Below are 27,513 nucleotides of genomic sequence, written 5' to 3'. Positions count from 1 at the left end.
GAGTATTTGTAATAAAAAAAAAATAGGCGCTTCATGATAGTTATAGGCATACTGCTGTATTAAACACTTTGTCATAAGTGTTTTCGTATAAAATTGTTTACTGAAAGCAAGAAGTTAGAGAAAATATAAAAACAAGTTAGCATGAAACGTACACACGTATTAGATATTTATTACTTTGTTGTCAAACATAAGTGTCCCCCCCCCAGTGGCACAGCGTACGTCTGCTGATTCACACCGCTAGAAACTGGAATACGATACCCGTAATGAAGTACAGATAGTCCATTATGTAGCTCTGTGCTTAATTACAAACGAACAAGTCAAACATAAGCAACAGTGTAAAAGTAAAGTGTTCTCTAAACTACTTCAGTTTTCATTTTCACGGGCTTTGTTTAAATGAATATTTAAAGCCAAGGAATTGTTCATTTTAAATTTATAGTGAATAGTCGATTTTCAGTAATATTTTTTACTTTTAAATATTCGGAGAAAATAACTAACGGCAGCTGACGTTTGTTCATAAATTGGAACAGTAATTATTTATTCATTAAAGCATGCCCACAACTTACTTAATTGTTTCCAGCTTAACTTTTGTTAGTAGAGTAACGAGTGTGTGTGTTTACTGTAGCAAATCCAAATCAGACTATCTGCTGAGTCCACCGAGGGGAATCGAACCCCTGATTTTAACGTTATAAGTAGAGTAAGAACAATCAAATTAATTAATACTTAAAAGTTAAGCCTAAAAAATAAAATAAACTGGGCATGGCTTGTCTGTGAATTCAAGAATTCCATGCTTCGAGGCACATTTTTACTTTCTGAAGCTATATGCGCATTATAAGAGTAACCATCAAATCCCACATTTTCGTCAGACAAGTGTAATTAAAAAATTTGCGTCATGTACTACTGACTAGTTTTATTCTTTCCAACCTATTTTATCAGTTTACAATATAGGAAACTATGGGAAGATAGTGTAGATCCTGATTTTACGGGATTTTGATGTGGGGGTAAACACTTAGTGTAGTATTAGTGTGGTAGCAGGATCTTAACTATAACGAGCGTATTGATATAGAGTCCAGAATTTGAGCTGTTTTAAACCTCAAGCTTAGTGCTGAGCCACGGGGGAGGGCACAGAAGAGATAGCCTATTGCATACAGTGCGTTTAAGCAAAAAAACTAAAACCAATGTGTACGTGCAGAGTTTTACGTCATAATAATGAGTAGCACCTACGATAACCTGGAACAGTGGTAACTTTACATTAAAATGAGGGGTTCGATTCCCCACGGTGGACATAGAAGATAGTTCAATGTAGCTTCGCTCTAAAACAAACAAACCATCAAACACTTAACATAACAGTTTAGCAGCAAGCATTAGGACTGTGTAATATTTTAATATAAGCAAATGATCTAAGGCTAAAAAAATCATATTGTACTTTTATAATTTGTTCTTTATTTTTGTAATAAATGACACAGATAACACGCATCTTTAGAGAATATAACTAAATGTATGTAATACACACATTCTTTTAACCATCCACGGTGTGCTACAACTATTGTTGTTTCACTTGCACTTGATTCTATACACGTAGTGAGTTGAAGTCGTTTACACGAAACAAAAATCGATGACAACATTTTGTTTTATTTGCAGCTCTCACCTTAGCCACTTTTTGTCCGACCTCGTTCTATATATAGCAACACCAGTAAGCAACGAATCAGTAAACACTACAGGTTGTGGACTAGCTTCACACATTCTAATGCACTCTTTATTTTCATTCTTTACAAACACATTTTGACAGAAAAGCTCTAGTCAAAGTAACAATAGTAAATATTTAGGCAAGAATATGTAGTTTATTAATTTGTGAGAATCGAAAACTTCTATGTTCTTATGCGCACTAATATTTGATATTAAAACGACTACACAATTCTATCTACTTTTTTTTTTCCGTACATCTACAGTGTTAAACAATTCACAACAGCTATTTGTAACATGAATAACGACAATAAGAAAGCTTGGCAAAAGTACTTCACTCTTCATTCTCTCTCAGTCAACAAGATATACAATGCTAGTGAGAAATTCTGATAGTGATATGCTACGAATGAAAACCTTACAACTCTATAGGTATCTATACACACATACATAGAAACAGATAAACAAACTGAAACACCTGATAGTTTCAATAATAACCTGAAACATTTCTGTAATTGCTGAAGTTTGCACATTGAGCATGCGTGCTAATCCAACGTATCTTTATTTCTCGATTTTTTAGACGTGTATATGTATAAAAGCTAGTTTTCCTTCCCTCTCTTTTGTTTTCAGAATTATGTAGCTTGTATTTTAGGTATATCTGAAATAAATACCTCAAAGACTGATTACTGGCAAGCAAATAGAAGTAATCTAACCTAATATCATTATGGTTTGCAGCAGACAATCCTCCAAATTAAGTGTCAAGAACAATGGTAGGAATATGGTGTGTGATCGAGTCTCGCGTATACTGAGTCGTATTGTGAAACAAAACAAACCATATCAAACATATTAATCTTCGAGCACAATGTTAGACGCTGTGCTCTAGAAATAATTCACCTGGACTTAAATAACGGTTTTACACATGCCAATTGTTACTCAATAAATCACAGGGTTGAGCGTAAAAACTGTCACAAAAAACAGGCTAACGAGTGAGGAGCAGTAATGAAATATTATCTGATCAGGCGCATTAACAGATGTTTTTTGCCAGCAACTGACCTTTCATTACCAACAAAAGTACACCAGGGAAACGCACGTGCTTGTTTTCAACCGTGATGCAGCTTAATTTAAATGAGCGACCGTATTCTGTGTACACTAATTTAGAATCAATTACTGTAAAAGAAAGAGAAATTAGTTGATATAAGAACGTTCTAGAAGACCAGATTTGCGTTGTGATAAATAGCTTTTATTGATAACTGATTTTGATATTACAGTTTAAAAGTTTTGTAGACTGTTAGTGGTGTGCCATGCATGAGAAATTCCTTATTGAGCTATCAAAACGATGTCAGGTCGCCACATCTTAGTCTAACAAACCATTATAATGTATTCTCGAACCGACTAACTTCTCTGTGTATTTGCTAACTTCTCTGTGCTAATTGGAGACAATTTTTAACTAAGGGACATTGTACTATTCCTAACGAAGCCTCGTAAAGCCTTGCTGTTGGGTTTGAAAGACATACTTGAAGACTTACCCAAGCCCATATTGTTTTTCAACAGATATTTGTATTACCCTGTCTTGATTTTATAATTTGTATGTATGTATGTTTGTTTTTAAAGTTACATCCTAATTCTATTTTATTTAGTGGTAGTATGAAATGTAAGCGGAGAATGTGTGTATGCTCGATGTGAATTGTGTAACTCATAACTTGTTACACAAGCATACCTAAGAAAGAAAACGAAACATGTTGTAGGAAGGCACAAAATCAGTTGTCAGGGTAAATAATACTTTTAAACTATTCACATTGAAAAAATGTTCATTAAAAAACGTGGTAGTATTTAACACTCCTACGAAAAAAATATTTACATCCACTAAAATGATTTTGGGGCCTATCAGGCCCCATATATTTTTCCAATAGAAACGCAGTGACTTAGCAACATTCATTACAAACAACTTTAGAATGGCTCTGACAAACATTTTTTTTACAATTTGAGCAAACAATTTTCGACTGTCTATCTTTTGATCTGCCGCACAAATGGCATCGTCCTCTTTTTGCCCTCTTTGCAGGCGGTTCACATGAGGTTGTTTTGTCATTATCTTTGCAGTAAATATCTTTGATTTCAAGCACCAATTGCCGTATAAATTCTCTTCTGGCTCTTGATTTATGTTGACGAAGAAATTCTGGATGTTTTGTCGAGTATAGAACGAAAGCATTGTACGCAGCAAGATCTAGAATGTTATAGAATATGCAGACTGACCAGCGCTTTGATTGCCTCTTTGTTGTATAATATCTCACCAGTTGATCGAGAGTGTCGACACCTGCCTTCGTTGCATTGTAAAGATTGACGATTTCGGGCTTTCCATTCTCTTCTACTTCACCAGACTGATGCTGAGAACTCAGTAGTAGCACATATTTTCCTGGTTTGTCTGAGTGTCTGGGAAGAGTGATGTCGTCATGGTAGAAAAACTTTTGTGATAACTCTCTAGATTTTGCATTTATTTCAGGAGGCAGGAAGGTTCTTCATTTCCGTATGGTTCCAACAAGTCCTGTTCTTTTTGTTCGTAGGTACTTGGCAAGTGTCATTGTTGTGAAGAAATTATCTGTCGTTATTGTCCTTCCTTTTCCAAGAAATGGCTGACTCAGTTCTCTGACTATTCTTTCTCCTTGATTTGTTTCTGTCGTATTTTCAACCTTTCCAGTATAAATTTGAGCGTTGAGGAGGTAACTTGTCTTTGCATCTATTAGGCACCAAATCTTTATTCCGTATTTGCCTGGCTTTGTCGGAATGTATGTTCTGATGCCAACTCTTCCTTTGAAGTTACATAGTTGTTCATTCACTGTCAGGTATTCGCTTGGATTGTAAGTGTTTTTGCAATTTTCAATAAAAAAATTCCAGACTCCAGAGATGGCGGCATCTTTGATTTCTCTATTTCTTTGAGAGTGGATGTCAAATCTGATTTTTGAGCACTTTTTTTTTATTTGTCTTGTGTAATCAGTTTTCGCAAAAATGGCAAACCGAATTCGGTTGAAAACATTTCGTCTATCGATGCATTTTTGGATTTGCTTATTCCAAGGAAAAGATTAGCTGCGATCCATTTCCAGAGGTCTTCTTCAAAAATTGGTTCTTTCATGACGGTGTTTGTTGAGTGAATGATCTGTTCCATCATATTATCAGAAATGAAAATTTTGAATGTTTCGAATGGTGTAGAGACTCTTGGAGCAGCTTGCCTTGTAATGCCTGGGTTCCCATTGAATATATTGAGAGCTGCGGTTCTCCTGTTGATCCTTGAAGGTGTTGAATAACTAAAATTCTTTTCTTTGGACAAAAGTTCGTTCACTGGCATCGTAGTAAGATCTTCTTGATTACTTTCTTCACTTTCAGAAGGGTACGGCGCGATTTGTTCATCATTTTCGGCTTCAGAAGGATCATCATCACAACTTTCAGAGTAGTCTTCGACATTATCATGTTCACTTTCATCGTCGGATGGTTTTGTCAGTAAATGTACAGCTTCATCAAGAGATATCATTTTTGACACGGTTTGAAGATTTCAGCTCCTATATATATAGGATTTGTGGATTCTTCTAGAATATTCTAGAAGCTTCAAGAATATTCTAGATTATTCTAAATACTTCTGTAAAGTTTCTAGAATGTTCTAGAACAGGCGTGGACAAACTAGGCAATAATCAGGACCGTCTAAAATTATTGTTGGAGTAGAGTTATTATCCTACATATCCATCTTTTGAAAAGTAGTTGTAAAATTAATATATTTTTACTATAATTTGCTTTTTCCGGTTGCCCAGGCCTGTTCTAGAATTATTCAGGAAATAAATAAAGTCATTTTTATGTTTTTTTGATCTGGGGCCTAATAGGCCCCAAAAAATATATAGTGGATGTTTAAAAAAAAATTTTAAATATTATTTCGCAAATGTCTGAAAAGTCAAAATATTATTGCTCCTTAAAATATAAAGGGATAGGGTCAGTTAATGGCAATTTCACTTAAATACAAAATTATTAGCCTAATATTAATAACCTTTCAAGTTGCTCTGGGGCCTATTAGGCCCCAATTTTCGTAGGAGTGTTAAAACATTGAAAGTTTCAAACGTATTACTTGGTTTTTAAGCTTTAAAGAAGAAGATATAAAACACGTAAATAAATATTTACTATTTATTGTTATAGTGCTACGTAATCGGCGATTTTACGATAAATAATCGGTTATGCGTATCCCTACGAGTGTTATTACACAATAATGAAATTTGAAACATACATTCAGTAGCCGGTTGATGATTGACAAGTTGTTACGGCATGCTATACCTTTTTCATTTAACCAAATAAATGAAGGAAAGTTACGTTTATGGAATAAATAACGGCAGTTTTTTAATGCTCTTCATATTTTTGATTCACTTACAGCATCGTGTATCCCTGTGGGGTTAATGTGGATATTACAACGAGTTATCCATTAACACGAGTTACTTAATTTAAGTGTTATTTATAATGTAATTAATTTAACCTTTTCATCGCGATGTTGTTATTAAACACTACGAGGCACAGAAAGGATGGCTGAGAATTTCAAGTAAGTGTAATGCTCTGAAGATTAAAATATACTACTATTGCCCTCTAGTGGCTGTTCGTTTAAATTATATATTTAACTTGTAATGGCGGTTTTTTTTCAATCCATTCCCATTTAAGAGAACTTAGTTCAGCTATTTCGGAGTACAAGTAGTAATATACACATATACACGGAGACATATACGAGATACACAAACATAACTGATTAAAAATAAGAATAAATATTCTAAGTATATAAGACAACTGACATTGGCGTTTCTCAATGTATTTTAATAAATCTCCATGCCCTTTTTATACTTGAATAGATATGTTTTGTAATGCGAAACATTATGAGCTCACATGAAAGAAAATGAAAAACGAAATAATATAAGTTGAGCATTGCCAATTTGGGCATTTTCAGTTTTATCAGTTCAGGTACGTTGAAGATAAAACTTACTTTCCAGTAAGAGTGTTAAGACATTCGACTCGTAATCCGAGGGTCGCGGGTTCGAATCCCGGTCACACCAAACATGCTCGCCCTGTCAGCCATGGGGGCGTTATAATGTGACGGTCAATTCAATTATTCGTTGATAAAAGAGTACCCCAAGAGTTGGTGGTGGATGGTGATGACTAGCTGCCTTCCCTCTAGTCTTACACTACTAAATTAGGGACGGCTAGCGCAGATAGCCCTCGTGTATCTTTGCGCGAAATTAAAAACAAACAAGCAATGAGCTTGATATATAGCTATAAACGCAAGAATTTCGTAAAGCGTTAAATATAATTATCTTTACTTACTGTATCCCGTTGTAACAGCAATAAGACTACGAGGTTTCATTCCCCGTAGTGGACACAGCAGACAGCCTACTGTGGCTTTGCTCCGAAAGTTCCCCAGGTAAATGGTGCGGTTAACATAATGGAGGTGGTGGCAAACTAAAATTTGAAATGTGAACAGTTGACGCCTGATCATGAAGAAAGTGAAAATCAAACACGTCACAAAACAAATTAACAGAAAAAGTAAATGGTCAGACTGTTATAATAAATACATCGAGAAAATACCAAATATACTTTCAGATATATAATAATAAAATACTGAAATGCATTAAAACTCGTATTAACGTCCTTTAATCGCGTAGTGAATGGTCTTATTATCCTGCTTAAGTAAAAAAACATTTTATTTGGACACATACACACACACACATATATATATAGCGTTTCAGAGTATCTGTTGTATCTCACTATCCAGCCCAGGAGACGAGTTCTGGGATTGTACGAAAGCCATCTTGAGCAATGACTTATGTGAGACAAAAGACAGATCTTAAATACTATTTTTATATGTCTCAAATTTTAAATCAGCAATGGTAATATTAAGAAGAATGTTGGAAAATAAAACTCATATGCCGTTAAAGTGATTTTTGTCAGAAATATTAGGCGTAATGGTTTCTAATGCTTCGCCAACTTTCGGCGTTTGAAACGTAACTATTAAAGTTGTTCATACCTTTCTATTTAGTATTAACACTGATATTTTTAATGTCATTTTACTCAATAATTATTATTAAAATAAAAGTTTAAGTACTGTTGTTGATGTTTTAAAATTTTGATATTATGATAAATTATATAAATAGACCTATCTAAAAATCCTAAGGTAAAATTAAGTTCTCGTAAGCTTAATTTTGGACATTTTTCTTTGTTAGTTTTAATAAACTTGCATAAATCTGAGCATTGATTGTTTTAATTTTGTTATTAACCAGGCTACCTCTTAAAACCTATCACCACCCACCGCCAACTCTTGGGCTACTCTTTTACCAACGAACAATAGGATTGACCGTCACATTATAGCACCCCTACAGCTGAAAGGGCGAGCATGTTTGGTGTGACGGGATTCAAACCCGCGACCCTCGGACTACGAGTTGAGTCCCTTGACCACCGGGCCATGCCGGATCCCTTTAAGACGGAAATACTTCGCTAATGATATTAATACTCGCACAGTTTTTGCTGTTATTCAATCGAGTAACAGAATACACGCGATAACTAATATTTACCTGTTCTCTACCGATTGAAAACAAATGAAAGCAAAACATTGACCCTACACTGATACACTAATAATAATCCAATTATACCTCGATATTTTCTAAATTTTTATGTATTCTTTACGTCAATATCTAGTTCTATAAAACTAGTTTAACATCATTCACTACCAGTTAATATTTGAATTAAAAATTAGAAAATATTGCCCATAACAGACTTTGCATTGACTAAGTCTATATTTATTGTACTTAAAAAAAAAAGCTTCCATAGATAAAACAAATTAAACGTAAGCTCTGCTTTAAGGCTAGCCTAACTAGTTTTCACATCACTATGGAGCTCTGAGCCGTTCAATATGTATGTTGAGAAATCCTACCCCTCTTATACCACGTTGTTGTAGTTACGTCTTGTTTAAATAACGTAATTTAATACTACAACAGTTCATGTCAACTCGAAGGAGATGCACGGCCTATGGACATGCATGATAAAATTTCCTTTGCGTAGAAAGTCGATCAGAGGCTCATCGGATTTCTGTACACATTTAGCTAACCCAAACAATTCAGTCGTTACATTCTGCATATTTCCAATTTTTACATTAACGACTAAACACATCGAGTGTAAAAATGCTTAAAGCCGGAACAAATAGCCTCAATGCATTACCGGCGAAACAGAAAAAGAATTTTTGTTTTCTAATATAAATTTGATAGACATTTTTTGCTTGTCTTTGAAAATAAATTCTTAATTTCTTTCTACAAACCGAATAGATTTATAAAGATCCATTTTGGAATTACCTGGTGAGCCAGGGTTAGGTTTACGTATTTAAATGCTAAAATCCAGAGTTTGATTTCCGGCAGTGAACAGATGGCTCATTTTGTAGCTTGGAACTAAGAAAAAAAGTAATCCGTAGGTAAACAATAATACCAGAAATCTACAAAGAATGCTGTGTTTGCACAATATCTAGTAATCTATGATTTTCATTGATCACCTGTAAAAAGAGAGAAATTGACGCACTTTTCATTAGGTCATTTAAGCTTTCGTAAATCGGTTGTAGTAAGATAAAGAACATTGAATTATATGAGTTAACGCTTATCTTGTCTGACAGGTAATTTCCTGGCTTCCACTTAATATTATCCCAGATTGCTTGAATCTTTGTTATTATTGTCACTGTGTATATACACAGAATTTAGCGGTCCCACGAAAACATAAAGGTTAGTTACATTTTTTATTATTATACTGAATAGAGTTTATAATATATACTGAAATATGAGTGTTTTACGATAGTTTTAATCGCAAATAAGATTTTCGATCTGCAAATAGATTTGAAATAAGCAAATGCATACCTTCACCGAAGTACTATGTACAACTATAACAAGTACTACCTTATTTATGTATGGCATAAATTGTGCTGAATTTTTAGTTTAGGCTTTGCTTTGGCAGAAAAGGAAAATTGAAAACACTTTAAAAAATAACAAGTTAAGGTTACTTTAACCAAGTTAAATAAAGCTAGTTTTAATATTTGATCACTGAATTTCATCCGTTGAAGAATGGAAGGAACACGAGTATGACACACAAATAGAACCCAAATTTGTTATTAAATAATCGTAGTGTAAATACGTCTCTTCTGTCTTGTAAACCTTAGATCAAGAGTTTCCAAACATTGCCAAACAGACGACAGGGGTTTGGCTCTTAATCTGAGGATCACGGGTTCGAATCCCCGTAACACCAAATATGCTCACCTTTTCAGGCGTGGGGGTGTTATAATATACGGTCAGTCCAACTATTCGTTAGTAAAAGAAGAGTCAAAGAAAAAATTTAAATAAGAAAATTGATACTGTTTTGCTTCAATAGTCTTAAGAATTTTTGAGTTAATGTCTGACAGTTTCAAACGATGATCCGCCTTCACTTTTATCTTAATTATATACTTTGAATTTATATTTGTCAATCAACTGGAAATCAACTTTCTTTTTTTTTTGCGATCGGCAGACAAAGGTGCCAGGCACACAACGAATTTACATGATTCCATTTATGTTAATTACAATTATTGACTTGGGCATTATATATATATTGCTATGTTAATTTTATAATGCCTTGGCATTTTATTTTATTCGTTACTCTTTCATTAAACGGTACTTCCTGAAATTTGATATATTACTGCGGACCTCTAGGGAACCTAGAACTACAGTTTGGGAACATCTGCCCTAGATTATAACGTCATACGTTTGAATAACGTTGACCTACACTGAATTAATATTGTTATACTAGTTTTGTAGGTTAGGCGCAAGTCAGACCAATTATACTAATTAACTTATCTTAATGTAACGTAGTGAATAGTAGCATAAGTACTCAAAATCATAAATAAAAAGTAAATTTTACAATTTAAAATATGTTCATTCTGTAAATAAACATAATATTTATGCGTGTAGCCAATATTTTTTTTTTTTTACCATTTTAGAATAATTTAAGCCTACTTTCAGGTACAGTTGGTAAGACTTATCAACCATGCTTCTCATAATAAATCCATAACATATCAAAAATAATGAAGTAAAACACTTAGACTCCACTTGTTTATTCTAAAATAAAATAATAATTACAACAGATATGTTTCATGTACAATACTATATAAGCATATAAAAGGCCTGTATATATCTAGGACTAATACATTACCAGTTTGATTTAGTTCCATTATAGTATACCGTATAAAACTGTTGAACCTAGCGGGTATCTCATTTATGTAGTTATGAATGTCGCCATTAAAGAGGAAACGCTTTAGTTTTCACGATATCACGAAAGCTTAGAAAACTAACCACGTGAATTCAAACCTGTCGTTTACTGCTTTATACGAACTGGATGGATATAGACCTAATGTACTATTGGATTAATTTTTCCATTATAAATATTGTTTCTATTATATGTATTTTTAAGTTTAAAAGTTTAAACAGACCTTCAAAATTACTAGGTGTCTTAAATGTCCAGTTACCTCATATAACATCAAAAAAAGATTATTCTTTAAGCAAACAATCTTTAAATCGTTCTAAAAAATTGGCATACTTTTTCTCTGAAATTTTAACGAAAATCAAGAGCAGAAAACTTTAAAAAACAAATAAAACAAAGGAGTAACAAACTTATAGTTAAGAGAGAAGGAGGGAAACACTTGAAATCAAAATTACTATATTTTGGAGGTTATGGTTGTTTTGGATTGGTTTTTGTTCAACGAAGGACTATTTTTTAAACGAGTAATCACCGATCCTGTAATTAATTTCTAACAGAAAAGAACGTACTGAATGGACGTGTTTGAAGCAGTAGTTCTCAACCGCTGGTTGTAGAACACGTTTGTTTATGTGTGTGGGGTGGGGGTGGGGAATAAGGAAGAAGAAAAGTATTGTACATGTGTCAACAATAGATGAAAAGTGTTGGCTCCCAGTTCATCGTAAAATAAGCAAACCTCATTTACTTCAAAGTTTTGAAGACGTTAATTTTGGAAACAACATTTTTGGTGACCTCTAGCCACTGTCATACCTATTTGGATCACGGTCCGTAAAGCTTCTACAAATACTTTGTCGCTTTGTTAGGTAAAAAATAGTTAGGCCTAAATAATGTACAGGCTCGTAATGTCTTTCTTGGTGTTTCAAACATTTTGAGTTGTTATTTTTGACGTATAAATACCAATTATGGCTCTATTTATTTGATTTTCTCAAAACTAGACTTCGACTATTTGCTGTAAACTCTAGTTATTAATAATTTTGACGTGACGTAAATGATAGAAAACAAAATGTCAACACAACCTACCGCAAAGTATACGAAATACGGGGTCATTATTGTCAGTGAGATTCAACCTTTATTTACATAATGCACTCTTGGACCCAGAACGCTGAGCGCGATATTTTGGTGATATCGCAGCGTGAACCATGGAACTGTCAGTTCCACAGTTTGGCATATTTATCACTCGGCTAGAGAGAAGGCAGCTAGAGAATCTACAATACCCATTCCGAACTCTTGTGCCGTTGTAAGCAAACAGTAAAATTTGACCGGCACTAATATAATGCACTCACAACCCCAAAATGCGTAGCGTTTTTATGAAGAAACAGGCCGCGCGCGAACCACCGTCTGCCACGTTAACCATCAGACCATTAATGGGTCCTAGGGCGGAGTTACAACTGTATATGATATTGTCATAGAAATGTAACAAAAAAAATGGTAATGAAACGAAAATTTCTTTCTATGTAACGAACTTTCTAAACGAGCTATCTTGTATGAGCTCCAAAACCGCAAAAATTTAGTAAATGTAAATTGAAGTTTACAACCGCTAAAAGTAAATATAAAAATGTAAAGATTATTCATAACATATGAGCGAACAAGTGGCATCCAATTATTTCGGATAATTAATCAGCATACAGAGATAATGTTAAAGGCATTCAGTAGGTTATCTTATCATTAATAAATGACAAAGGTTATAAGTGAAGTTAAACTTGTACCAAGTATTCCTCCAGACACTTGAGAGCCTGCCATGAGTGTATTTATTTCAAGGTCTTCATCGACCGAGATTTGTGACTAAAACAGTGGTAAAAACTGAAAAACAAATTGCAATTTGAATGTAATTATTGACCTGTGTTACATTGTTTATCACAATAATCGTGGAGATCTAAAAGAATTTCATCTGTTTCACCATAAAGAGAAATTCTGAGAAATTCCTAGAGAGTTACCATATGTTTCGAATTATGCGCCAATATATGTTTGGAAGCTGTTCGCCTCGTGGTGATTATATCGATTTTCTTATTATTTTTTTGAGTTTCTAAATTATGTCATTTGCTTCTATTTACCTGATAAAATTAATTCTATGTCATTGGAAGTGTTTCAATAATTATATAATATTATTTTTTTACTGGTTGATAGATACAAACTTAATTCGATCTAACATTTTAATTATTTATTTTAAAATAGTTTATCACAGTTTTCATTCGTTTTCACTGCAAGATTTAAAGAAAATTTGTACAATAATTTATTACATATTTATATGCGTGTGTGTTTTTGCGCATATATATGAATATCGTAAATTAGCATTTCATTTTTCTCTGAAGAATTCGATGTAATATCCGAATCCCATATTTTAAAGCAAGTTTTCACAATTGTATATTTATAGCTAAATATTAAGAGAAAAATTTTAAAGTAAATTTTCTACATAAGATTCTGTAAAGTTTGAATGGGTTATATTAATATTTTTCTTGATTTTGAAATACTTTTAGTATTTTACAATATACATAAACATAATTATTTCAAGCTACAGCGTTTTAACGTTTAAACTAATTATACATATTCTGAATATTCATGATTATCGTACTGAAGTAAAATGTTTATGTTTGACAAAACATTTTGATAGTTTTTTTCTGTTACTGTAACAGCATTAAAAACAACATCTTACATGATGTCAAGTCAGTTATATTAATTATTTATTTACCTATTTTACAGAGGAAGTCAAAACTCTGACATACGAATCTAGAGCAGAAATTGCTTTAACATCTCCCATTATAAGTGCAAATACTTGTTCAGTACAACAGACTGAAGATTCAAGCTCCTCAGATCTCGATTCTGCGAGTTGTACGAAACACATCCAGCCAGGTAATCGAATTTCTGACGGAGAATCTAATTATGTTACTGGTGTGGTGAGCAACAATTCTGATGAGCAAATAAATAAAGCAAAATATCTGGCAAACAAACAAAACCAACCAACTACTCTTCAATTATCCCTTTTAAAGTCAGCTAACAGAAAAGATCTGAATCTCTTCAAGGACCAAACAACAATTAAAATGCCGTTAAAAAAATCCAAGAACAAAGGTTCAGATGATAAAGGGCAAGCTTTAAACTGTAAGTATACCAACCTTAAGTACGTTAATAATTTTAAATGACAACATAGATTATTTTATTTAAACTTTAGTTCCGTGCAGGAGTAGTTCCCCAAAACTATTGCTCTGGTGAAAAGTGGGGATTCTTAAAAATGTCCACCTAAAACTTTAAGGATTATAACAAGTATTTTATTGCAAGTGTGTGAAAAGTTCTTTAACTTCACATCCTTGTATTTGTTTGTAAAACAAGTTGTTAATATAAATAGCTTTTCAACTACTACTATATCTGTCATATTCCAGCTGACCTGAAAAACTTAGTATTAGGAGAAAGGCTTCGTCACCAATGGTTATAGAAGCTATAGTGTGTCTTACATATTATTACATACTCTTTTTTTTTGGTCTGCAGTTCCTATTAATAATTGTAATTTTTCTCTTTATTTTGAATTCCTCAATGGCATTTTCATCAACACCTGTTTCAACTGATTTATAACACTAAAAATTGAGTTTCGATACTCATGATGGGCACAGCACAGATAGCCCATTATGTAGCGTTGTGCTGAATCACAAACAAAGAAAAATCATTCCAGTTTGGCTTTTTAAGATTTGGGCCCGGCATGGCCAGGTGATTAAGGCGCTCGTCTAGTAATCTGAGGGTCGTAGGTTCGACTTCCGTCACACCAAACATGCTCACTCTTTCATCCGTGGGGGCGTTACACTGTACGGTTAATCCCACTATTCGTTGGTAAAAGAGTAGCCCAAGTGGAAGATAATGACTATCTGCCTTCCCTCTAGTCTTATATTGCTAAATTAGGGATTGCTATATTTCAATAATACTTGTTACTAAAACATATTAAACTATTAAATGAAGTGCTTTTAGTGCCTTTATCGTACATCCAAAAATATATTTTGAAAATCAAGATTCATGTACATATATGTATATATATATTCCTTACTAAATCAGTGATTTAAGTCTAGGAATATGCGGTTACACTAACATACTTCACAGACGAAAACAAAGTTTAGAATCGCAGGCGCTGCTTTTTTTCATTTTTTTAATTTCACATAGTCATCAGATAAAAGGTCAAAGAAGCTTGTTGATATTGGATCATTTAATATTTTTCCTGGAGCCTTCAAAAAGGTTAAAACAAGAAAAAAGAAAATGTAGTCAATTATGTCTACTAAGATCACATAAATTCACACTATAAAGTCGCTTCCTAACTAATGTGCAGGACATGAAACAAATTCGTCAAAGAATATATTCGCAGTATTCGATTTTTTTTATATTCCCACAAATTTAGCGTATGATTCATTATTGTTTGACGCTTTTTTGTCAGAACAAACATACAAACTTCAGCCAAATTTAATTATACATCTTATCTTTGCTCTGTTCAACAGTTACATTAAACAAATAAAAGAAAATAGATAACAAATTATTTATAGCTACTTATTTTTATATCTTTCTGTATCTAAAGGTGTGAGTGTCTCCAATGACCTATACTGTTTAATATTTATACATATCCTTTTGTATTAAGCTTTGCTTCATTGCATTGCTTTTAGTTTTGCGAAACGTTTGCGGTGTTTAATATTTATACATATCCTTTTGTATTAAGCTTTGCTTCATTGCATTGCTTTTAGTTTTGTGAAACGTTTGCGGTGTTTCAATGCACGTATTGTAAAAAAAATAATAAACTCTGACGGATTATTAACAGATGTGTCTTAAGTACAAAATTACTTTTAGAAGCTCCTAGAATAAATTCAGTCGTGATGCTACTAAAGGTACATTAGTGAAATCTCCAGAGACTGATATCATCTTAATAAATTTGAATTCAGGTCATGGCAGTAAGAACTCGGAATTTCTTTGTATGTTTTATATATCGTTACACTCCCCGTCGCGCCAAACATGCTCGCCCCTTTCAGCCGTGGGGGCGTTATAATGCGACGGTCAATCCCACTATTCGTTGGTAAAAGAGTAGCCCAAGAGTTGGCGGTGGGTGGTGATGACTAGCTGCCTTCCCTCTAGTCTTACACTGCTAAATTAGGGACGGCTAGCACAGATAGCCCTCGAGTAGCTTTGTGCGAAATTCAAAAACAAACAAACAAATATCGTTAAATATACTATTAAATTAAACAGACATTTTGTCTTGCGCCAACGTTCGTTTTTTGCTACTGTTGTGATGTAAAATAAAAACCTTATCTTTTACTATATGAATATATTTTTTAATTTAAATATCCATTTACATATATAAGTTTTCACTGTCATTTTCTGCTCAGTTAGTTTATAGCTTTGGTTACCACGAACAGAACCCATAATGTGATAAAATGAAAAGAGAAATTAAGTGATACTAGCCGATTAAACGTGGCACCATTACTCACTTAGGGTGCTAGTAATTTGTAGGAATGACAGTGGCTATGAGTGACTAACGGCCTTGTATAGTGCATGGTGTCTATGAGTGACTAACGGCCTTGTATAGTGCATGGTGGCTATGAGTGACTAACGGCCTTGTATAGTGCATGGTGGCTATGAGTTACTAACAGCCTTGTATAGTGCCTGGTGGCAATGAGTGACTAACGGCCTTGTATAGTGCATGGTGGCTATGAGTGACTAACGGCCTTGTATAATAATCTCTATTGAATTATTTTACTCTCTTTTTTTTCTCAAAAGAAGAAAAGCATGTCAAAGACAAAAGACATTTACTTACCTATTGGTGAACAACGTGCTAATTAACGGTAATGACTCTATTCATTTGCTTCCTAACTATAATTGGTGAAAAATAATTAGACCTGTGTATGACGTATACATGATTTCATATCTGCACCTTACATCTTTGTAAACAAATAGTATTGCTTCTAGTACAGTTTTCCAAGTTTTCTCAATTTCTGACCACAAAAGACAGTTTTTTGCTTGAATACTCGGTAGATACTTGAGAAACTGATAATACAGAACTGTTTCTGACGCTATTCATCGTGTGTCACCTCTTCACCTTCGTTATGCTCCACTACGCGAAGCAAATTTATCTGCCCAATGTTTTTCTGTACACTCGAATGGAGAAAAATAAAGTTCTCCGTGACGAGAAAATCGTGACCACTATTACAAACCTACATGCACACAGGATAAAAATTTCACGAATTTGGGCGTTGCACATCGCCTAATAAAATAGTTTTTTCAGTATCATTCATGTAAGTAAGAGTTTCATTATTGTATATGTTGTAAAAATGTGGTTAAAAACAAGTTACTTTGTTAAACTATATACTCTGAAGACACGTTTGATTTGTTTGGAATTAAGCACAAAGCTACACAACGCGCTATCTGTGCTCTGCCTACCACTTGTATCGAAACCAGGTTTTTAATGGTGCGAGTCCGCAAACATACCGCTATGCCACTGGGAGGCCTGAAGACAGAAGAAATTAATTTGAATACAATTAAATAATAATTAGTTGTCATGTATATCATACAGTAAGGTTTAATGAATATTCTACAAAAATTCACGAACCATACTTCCTTATTCATAATACTGTTCATTAGTAGTATTATGTATTTTAAACTGAAATAAAAGTGAAAGTTGAATTAATTATGGTGACTCTGTGCTACACAAAACTACCTATTCATCATTACTAATCATTGTAAATTGTACTTTTGTTCTTGTTACACGCTCGTTACAATAATTATTATCGAAATTTTAAATGAAGAATGAGTAAAATACACTACACACTCTTTTAACTTCATGTTAAAAAGAGGTTTAATAAAACAAGGATTGTTTATTTTTTAGGTGGTTAAGGTACTCGACTCGCAATCTGAGGATCGCGGGTTCGAATCCTCGTTACACCAAACATGCTTGCCCTTTCAGTTGTGGGGGTGTTATGTTAGGTTGGTAAAAGAGTAGCCCAAGAATTGATGGGTGATGATGACTAGCTGCCTTCCCTCTAGTCTTACACTGCTAAATTAGGGACGGCTAGCGCAGATAGCCCTAATCTAGCTTTGCGCGAAATTAAAAAAAACCAAGCCATTTTTATGCTCGTTTGCATTAATATTAGTGTCTGTAGTATGTCGCAAACATGTTCTAGGGGTCAGTACATTCTCTGGATTGCTTTCTATTTAAAATAAACAGTGATAATTTTTGATCAATTCAGGCGCGAATTATTATCAACCCAAACCAAGTTCTTTATTGAATGGCAGATAACCGTCCATATATATTGTATTCTACAACATCTTGTGGCAAGAAATGTTCTCCGCGTGGTTTTCAGACCCTTCCCCGCTTGTTGGTACACTCAATACGGAATCTGGATCCATCAGTGAAAAGGACTAATGTTCAGTTATTAATATTCCGGATAAGTTACTGTCAGACGTCAGTGAATATTCCAAAATGTTAGAAATGTGCAAGTTAAAGCTCTTATGGGTTTCGTATAAACTGTCTGTGTAGAAATTCTAACAGCTGTTACGTTTGAAAGATAATTGCTCAATTGGGTAGCATGCTTCTAGAGGTCATTGACTCAGGTTGAATATGGCGATCTTTACGAGGTTTTACGACTTCTGTTGTTTCCTGACCATGCCACTGGCTTTGTGCTGACTCTACATGCGTGAGACTAGGCTTTAAGACACGTTCAATAACTGAGCGATATGACATCCAAAACTGAGCTCAGCTTCCACAACTGCGTTTACGACATCTGTTTTAGTATGACATACAGACGTTATCAAACTTTCAGTCTGTGTCTTATGGCAGTCATACTCGATCAACTTAAGTGACTCTTTAAGCTTTTTCATGAATTTAGGTTATCACAAAAATGTATGGAGGAGTGTGTATGGAGATTTACGTTGTTAGAAAAATCTCGTAATGACCTTATGAACTCTTGCTTTGTTACGCCTAATTTTTCGCAGGTTGAGCTATACATAGAAGCAATCGTACATTCAGTAAATGGAACAGTCTTAAACTTGTACTCGTTAGAAATCTCTATTCTTTTCAAACACTGAGTCGTATTTCTAAAATTTTCACACAGTGTAAGAAAAAAAGATATCTTTTGAGATTAAAACACACAAATATTGTAATACTGGTGTCCACCATGAAAGTTTTAATATTTCTTTGAGTTCTCAATTTTTGAAATGCGACTCAAGAAAAAAGTGATGAAATGTGGAGTGTTTAAAATATGAAATGTGTTTATGATGTCATTTAACACCTCCTTAATAAAATGATTTTTTTTTTTTTTACGGATTTCATGATACCTATTATATGGTGTAAATTGAGGATTTCTAGGTACATACATGTAATAGTTGAACTCATAATTTTTGTTTGGTGCTAAGTACAAAGCTACATGATGAACTATATATGTGTCCACCACGAGTGACGAAATTTAATTTTATCGTTATAAGCCTTCAGGCTTACCGATGACACATTGGTGTGTGTATCGAGAAGGCTGAGTTAAGAAGGAACTAAATAAAAACTGATATTTAGACGTTGCTACAGTTTCTCTTAAAACAACTTATTAGTAAATTATGTGTTTTTATCTACAAATGCTAATAAAACTGGTAAGATTTTTTTTTTCTCAGTTAGTGGTCATTCTTAATATTCGTGCACGTTCTGCGACGAAACTTTTCTATCAAACACAATATGTCTGTTTTTTCAGAAGTTTCATAACCATAGTTTTCATGTACTTACGACTTTTTCGTAAGGCTGTCAACAAAACTTATTTTATCTAAATTTACAAAATTACTGTTTATTTACAGTACGCTAGTGTGTAGCTGATACTAGGAGTTCTTTTTTTGTGTGAATATTTGCTTGTTGAATGCGGCCAGGTGGGTTAAAGTGTGAGACTCGTAATCTGAGGGTCGCGGGTTCGCATCCCCGTCGCATCAAACATGCTCGCATTTTCAGCCGTGAGGGCATTATAATGTTACGGTCAATCACACTATTCGTTGGTAAAAGAGTAACCAAAGAGTTGGCGGTGGGTGGTGATGACTAGGTGCTTTCCCTCTAGTCTTATACCGCAAAATTAGGGACGGCTAGCGCAGATAGCCCTCGAGTAGCTCTACGTGAAATTCATAAAAAACAAACTTGTTGAATGTCTCACAAAAGTGCACGAGGACTCTCTTCATTAAGTGCGGAGCAAGTTTTTTCTTAATATATTTTTTTTTACAGTAACTGGTATGACCAAGAATTTCGAATGGCTGAATTTAATAATTCTTAGAAGGCTGAAAGTAAGATTGGTTTGGTTTGAATTTCGCGCAAAACTACACTAGGGCTATCTGAGCTACTCGATGGCTACTCTTTTACCAACGAATAGTGGGATTGACCGTATTTTATAACGCCTCCACGGCTGAACGGGCGATCATGTTTGGTGTGACGGGTATTCAAACCTGCGTACCTCGGATTACGAGTCGAGTGCCTTAACCACCTGGCCATGCCGGGCCTGAAAGTATGAAAGTAGATAGAGATATGCGGCTTCCTTCATCTCAGAAAACGACCGATTACGTCGAAAACCTACATTACTAAAATTATAAAGAAATATTACTAAAAATTCATGTGTGCATTGCTTTGCAGAACGATTAATTTAATTATATTATTTATAAGCTGGAAACAGGGACACATTATTAAACAGTTTGGTGCAATATAATTTCTTTTAAATTGTAACGTAATGATCTTATCCGTACAAATAATTTCTGGGCTTTTCCAAAAATTAAAAACTCTTTAATAATTTTTTTCCAATGACTCAGCGATATTTCTGTTGGCTTACAATATGAAAAATCATGTTTTGATACACGTGTGGGCAGAGCACAGATAGCTCATTATGGCTCTGTGCTTGCTATGAATCAAAAGAAAATTAATAATTTACAGCTACCATGTAAACATCATAAACTTAACAGGTTAATTTTATTTTCTAATAAGTAATTATAATGAAAGTGGTGTATAAATACTATGTAATCGTGATATCATATCGAATTCTTTAAAGGAAATAGCAAATTCGTTTACTGATCTAAAAATATATTGATTTATAGTTTCTAAGTATAACTTGGGTTATAAATGTTTGTCAGTAAATGATAAACGGTTATATAAATATTCCAAATTCGGGATATGGTATTATATCGAATAAAACATAAAATGCAGCATTACAGTAAGTCACGAAGATAATGTACATTTCCAATATGTTTTAGGGTTCATAAAATTCGTAATAAGCTGTTAGGAGTGAACATATATTTAATGCATATTTTAATATTATGTTTACAACCCAATATGCGTGCATTGACATTGCAATATTTTAGGGCCATTTATTGGTGTTAGTATACAGTATTAGTATTAACTTTTTTATGCTTACGATAACAATACAAATAAAATTACTATTTTTAATCCCAGAACATTTACATTTAGAAGTGAAACAATGGTTAGTTCCATTGAACCACTTTACTATCATTATATCTTGTTTTTAATACGATGCAAAAAAGAAATCTCCATTGCTATTCAAAAGATAATAAGTACGTGAAGATATTTAACACAGTAACTTAAGGTAAAGATGTTTTCAAATATACGCACCTGATTTAAAGCATCATAACTCACTAATATTAGATATGTTATATTTTCATCCCAGTTTATTTATTCAGTTTCTTAAGCGTTTTTCAACAGTATTATGTAATAGTGTCTCAACGAATTATTTCTGCAATATGTTGTTATACATCCTTCCTATTCTTGAAAGCTTAAGGGACTGCTTAAAAATGGGAGTGTAATATTAAAAACATAATAATCTTGGTATTAATTTACAAGTATACTTACTATAATCATGCTTCGCTAACTTAGAAAAGGTGTTCACAGCATATTAGTTGTGGTTATTTGTAACATTATTTTGTAAGGTGTATTGTGATCCTTATTAGGTAAGTACACATGCTTATAATCTAGGGAAAATAAGTAATTTCATTATGAATTTGTGTTTTTGTATCTTAAAACTGTTTCTCAAATATTATCAATTTATGTTTATAGTAATTTGGTAAAACATTTAAATATGCTTGTTGTGAATTTGACAGACGTACTCGAGCTGTTTTTTTAGTGGGTTGGATGTTTTAAGCAAAGCCACATATGGCTGTCTGTTGTGTTCACTTCGGGGTATTAAATCTCATATTTTAGCGTCGTAAAATCACCAACTTACCGCAGTTCCGTCTGGGACGGATTGTTTTAAATGATATGGTGAAAATAATTCAACATCCAGTCCACTTAATAAGAAGTTACTTTATTTCTTTCTTTAATGTTCAGGGGTTCGTTTCCCCTCGGTTGGCTCAGAAGATAGCATGATGTGGCTTTGCTATAAGAAAAACATTCAAACACACCCTTTAATGTTCCTACAACAGCTTACAACACTGTCTCTTTAGAAATTGTAGAGTCCCTTGAACAATCCTAATACGTGAAGATAATAATAAAATACAACAATAAACTCCCAATTTTTTTTTGTTATTCAGAACTGATGGTTAACTTGAAGATAACCTAAGAAGGTGGAAATGTTATTCTCTCCTTATCAATAAAAATGTTAATACCAGCCGTTCTGAGATAAATTTTTATTTCAAATGGGTTTCTCGACACCAAGAATTTTTGTGTGTTTTTTTGTCTGTGTGTGTGTGATGATGATTTTCTCTTCCGAGATAAAATGGATGAAATGACATTTTGTCTCTTGTTACAAAAGGTCGTCCTGTCGCTAGAAGAGTTATTCCTAGGTAGATGGTCAGGTGGGCTCACTGGTGGCTCCAACCTGAATGATCCTTTGGAGGTAGTCTCAAGTTAAATATAAACTTCTCAACAGGTTTAGTTTTCACCTATACGTTCTTTCCTGTAGGGACCTAGCTGTCTGATCTATCTTTATTGACCAATTTTAAACTGACTTCCTAAATTCTGGGAATGTATTTGATAGTTTTATTATTGGAGTGGTTCAATCGGGAAGGTTCATTAGTAACATGTAGCACAGCAGTTGTTGTAATAGATGTAGACCAAATAAGTTCTCCTATTCCATTTTTTGTAATAAATTATTTTTACAGTTGGAACTCTTGAGAAAATACGGTTAGAAGAATGGCTGCCTTAATCTTTTCATTTAATAATTTGTTTTTTCAGCTTTTTTATTATGTCACTGATGTTCTTCTCTATCTAAGATATCTTTTCTCACTTCACTTTTTGCTTTGTTGATGTATTTTTGAACTTTGATGATGTCGTTGTACGTTTCTTTTCATTTAACACTTCCTTTTCACTCTTTGCTCTTGTGGTCGTCACTCTCGAGATTTGAAGTTTAGTCAAAATTCTATTTTAATTTTTACTAAAATGATATCTCAATCCTGACATTAATGCATTAGCAGAGTTTTTTGTTTGTTTTTTTGGCGGATTTTTTCATATTATATGGTGAAAATTATCCTACATCTAGTTCAGGGAATGATAATAAATTACTTCATTTTCTCCTTTAAAGTTTCTTCAACTTTGATCGATAACATACTATTGTAAATTGCTGTAGGCCAACTTTACAAATGGTGTTAACTGTCGTAAAACATGAATTTACTTGTACAAAGTAACTGCAATAATACACTGACTACTTTACCCTCTTAATCTTGAAATAATTCAACGCGCATCACAGCTGTATCATAATAGTGGAAAGTGTTTACTTTGATTGTCTAACATTTAACTTTGATAGAAATTCATGTTGCTAAGGGTACTTGATTGTTGCTTCTTCTCTAGATTATAATTGAATGCGGACTTAATGTCACAGTTGCCTAATTAATAAAAGGTTTGTTGAGTGTTTAAACCTAATGCTTGAGCATTTAGATTTTTATATTTTGTAGTTTCAATTCCGATTCTGGTGACAAATTGTGTTACAAAGCGATCGTATAAAGCAGTATTGCTCAAACTGAGGTCCATGAGTCATGTCCAAAATTTCATAGATATGTTTGTAATTAATTAATTAACCCTTTCGTAACTAGGTCGGTATAATATACAAGAGTTCATATACATATTTTTACGAGTTAAGTACTCATGTACCATGTGACTTTTGATACAGTATGTATTCCTTCACAAAAGTTGACGGGCTTTTAGTAAAGATTACAAGTTTTTGTACACAAAATATCATACTTATAAATTAAAATATGTCTACTATTCAGATTGTTTTGTTACTATTATGAGTGCGAAGTGATTTCATGTTATGATTAAAAACTGTTCTTCGTTATGAAAATTTAAAATATTATTTGTGCTATCTACAAAACCTCCGATCGCGCGACTCTCGGGATTACAAGTCGAGTGCCTTAACTACCTGGCCATGCCGGGCAATATTGTATGTTAGAGGGTCGAAGCTATTTATCGAATAACATTTAAATTTTGGTAGTTATAATGGTTTGTTATTCGATAAAGCCCACGAGAGTTAGCTACTATAACCGTCCATAAATTTCAAGTGACAGTCTAGACAGAAGGCAACTGGTTAACAGCATCCATCGCCAACACTAGAGCTACTCTTTTCAAACCGAATGATGGGATTTGCTGTCACACTTATAACGCTAGTAAAGCTATAAAGTGCGAAACGCGATTTTTTTTCTTTTCTTTTCAGGCAATAACGGGAGCGAACAATAGTCTTTCACGCTGAATCCACATTACTCTCATTCCCGGTCGAAGTTGTATTTAAGTTTAGAAATATTAGGGTAAATAATACAAAAAAATTTAAGGCAAATGTGACTTCTAACCAATGTGTCGAGATTTGATGAGTCTGAAATACTTCAGAATATTCTTCTAAATATTTTAGCTATTGTTGACTAATTTGAATCAGGTAAACAGTGATAACTTTGGTTAATTCGTGTTTCTTTACCATCCGTTTAACATTGTTGTTCACGCAGTAAGTTTTTCCAATTCTGTTTGCAAGCTGCAGCTCTGCTGGAAGAAAGTTAGTTCTTCTCCGCGCTTTCCCCCACTTTTGCCGGCATTCACAAGACGGTTCATCTCTTGTGAAGTACGGCACGATAAAAGTGGGTCGCCATATTGTTATTCGTGTTTTCGTAATCATATAATTCTGTATTATGTAAAATCGTGGATTGAAACCTAGCTACACACGATTTATGTTATTTTTCAAGTGTGGAAACTAGAAGCAAGTTTTCGTACGAGCTCTATTTCTTTTAGGATATTGTTCCTTTAAGGTTATACGCGGAAGGATATGTAAACGGTGGTCAAATAGTCTTGAAGTAGAGATTTTCGGTGATTTGCATTAAAGGTCGTTCATATAATCGGCGTTCGTGTAATGATTCCGCTTGATGTTTAGGTTGTAACATGTCAGATGCCGGGGTATTTTATATTTTATGATTCTGTTCTTTTTATAAAAATATTATTAGCAAAAAGATCTTTGCTTTCAAAATCGCTCTTTTATATTTCTACGGAAGGTTGAGCGAGAATCATGGGAAATGCTGCCACCGCTAAAAAGGGAGATTATGTTTATGAAAATGGTAAGATTAGAGTAATAGTATCGGAGATATTGGTGGTTGTGATGTCAATTTTCATAGTGATATTTTTATTCTTTATAATAGAACTAGTAGTAGTACTGTAATATTACAATAATAGTGACAAGACGATCAAATTTAAAAGTTCATCATAAGTAATAATAGTTAGCACTAGGGGTGAAACGATAGGCATCTTCAGTGTGACACTATTAATAAATGATAGGGAAAAGAAATACAATTTGTTCTCCTGATTATTTTTGTTGTTACCGATGATTTACGCTTGTTGTCACATAAGGTGACGCTTACTGCTCCGATTTCGTATTTTTCGTATGACGACAAAAGCGTGTCCGTTGCACAAGTCACACCATTATCATATACCATTCTACGATGATCCTTACTTTTAATTAAAATTTTGCCAAATGTTCCGAATATCGATCTTTGTTATACTGTTAGCTAGCTTAAAATATTACAGTAATTTGTGTTAGTGTCTTAAGACCATATGTATTACTAGGATATTAAAGCAGCTCTTCAATAATAACAAATCTACAAATATACCAAATTTGATTTGTCATAAAGTTTTCACACTATAATTCATAATGCAAAGAACCTGAGTAACACTGATAACGTAGAATTTCCTTCTTGTCTGTTAATTGATAACTATTGTATCTGTCAACCAAACAAACTGCCGGCATGGTTGTGGCTGACAAAGCGCTTGAACTTTGAAGTCTTGAGGTTGCGTCATTTTGTTGGATGTACCCTTTCATATTCATTTGATCTCTTAAGTGTCAAAGTTGTTAGGCTGACTTACGTGTATAAAGTGTCTGCTATAAACTAATGAATATTATAGTTAAAAGTTGATATATATCATCCTTGTGTGTGTTTTTATTACTGATGGTCAGTACGTTTTATTTTACCGACTCAATTAATTTGATCATTTCAGTTTATAAATCGATTCAAAATATTTCGTTTCATTTTCCTAAACAAAAATGAAACCAACACATCTAAACTTTAGCACTTTGTTATGAAGGTGTGATTGAAGTTGAACAGAAAGTAATTAGACGTACAATTGAAGTTGGTTGTCTTGATAGATGTGATTCTTGAATATACGAACTGAAATTTACTTGTTTAGGCTGACAAAACGTTTAATTTTGGTAGAAATCCTGAAGAAAACACCAGAATATGAATTTTAATACATGGTTCATCACACATGTTTACAACCTTGCATAAATCTGTCAGCTGTACCTAGTGGAAATTAATAAACATCTAAACACCACACCCCACTCCCTTGTAAATAAAGGTCATTTGAATTACTTTTGTCTTATGGAGTTAAAAGACTAGAACGTGTTAAATTTTTCAATGTATTTCATCAATTCGCAACATGTATAGATTATTTAGGCCCTTGTTTCTTTCGTGTCTATTTTTTTTTTTTTTTTTACACAGCACTGTCTAATGACAACTCTAGGGGGATGAGTTTTGTAAATAGATTTATCAACATCTGTGTTTGTTTACATGTTTTTAGTGTTTTTTCCTTTTTTCCCTTTTTGGTAAGTCCATCTCAATTTATAAGCTTAATTGATGAGAGTTCTATACTTGTTCCCTTCATTAAATGTTTTCCCTGTTGGATTTGTACTTCCTTACCAATTTTGTCAAAGCACAATGCTGCAGTTGATTTAAAACAAACCAATTAAAGATATTAAGTTTCAGTTAGTAGAATTAAAAATGGAAACTATGAACATTAGTAAAACACCATACAAGATTTTGAATTTATTTTTCATAAATATAACACAACATACACCTAATTCAGTATTACTTAAGTATTAAAATATTGAAATGTAAATCTATAAAATAATAATAATTGATGATAATTATTATTACCACTATTTGTTATTATTATGGATATGATGTGGATGTTATGTGTAGATTCAAGATAATTCTAAAATGATTATAATTTCAGATTCAAGAGTTTTTGAATCATTTCATGAGTTAACTGTTCAGTAACCTACTGAGCTGAATAAT

The 27,513-nt window shown here is 33.3% G+C and overlaps 1 protein-coding gene across 14 annotated transcripts in view; it reads left to right on the top strand.

Moving 5' to 3' along the window:
• The window catches only part of LOC143223216 (cAMP-dependent protein kinase catalytic subunit alpha-like), an 85,099-nt gene that overhangs the window by 18,857 nt on the left and 38,729 nt on the right, over window positions 1–27,513 (top strand). For 5 of the 14 annotated variants that reach the window (XM_076450860.1, XM_076450854.1, XM_076450858.1 and 2 more), the window contains one exon: window positions 13,702–14,097. In XM_076450860.1, coding sequence (XP_076306975.1) covers window positions 14,040–14,097 — 58 coding nt within the window. In that variant the 5' untranslated portion in view covers window positions 13,702–14,039. Of the gene's footprint in view, window positions 1–9,340; window positions 9,447–12,766; window positions 12,991–13,701; window positions 14,098–24,990; window positions 25,504–27,513 lie in introns of those variants that run through there. The other 9 variants (XM_076450849.1, XM_076450851.1, XM_076450848.1 and 6 more) reach the window with 5 other exon arrangements.

Source organism: Tachypleus tridentatus, chromosome 8 (genome assembly GCF_004210375.1).
Source record: "Tachypleus tridentatus isolate NWPU-2018 chromosome 8, ASM421037v1, whole genome shotgun sequence".
In the NCBI taxonomy this organism is placed as follows: domain Eukaryota; kingdom Metazoa; phylum Arthropoda; class Merostomata; order Xiphosura; family Limulidae; genus Tachypleus; species Tachypleus tridentatus.
Note: the sequence above shows the minus strand (reverse complement) of the source record. Positions and strands in the feature narration are given on the sequence as shown.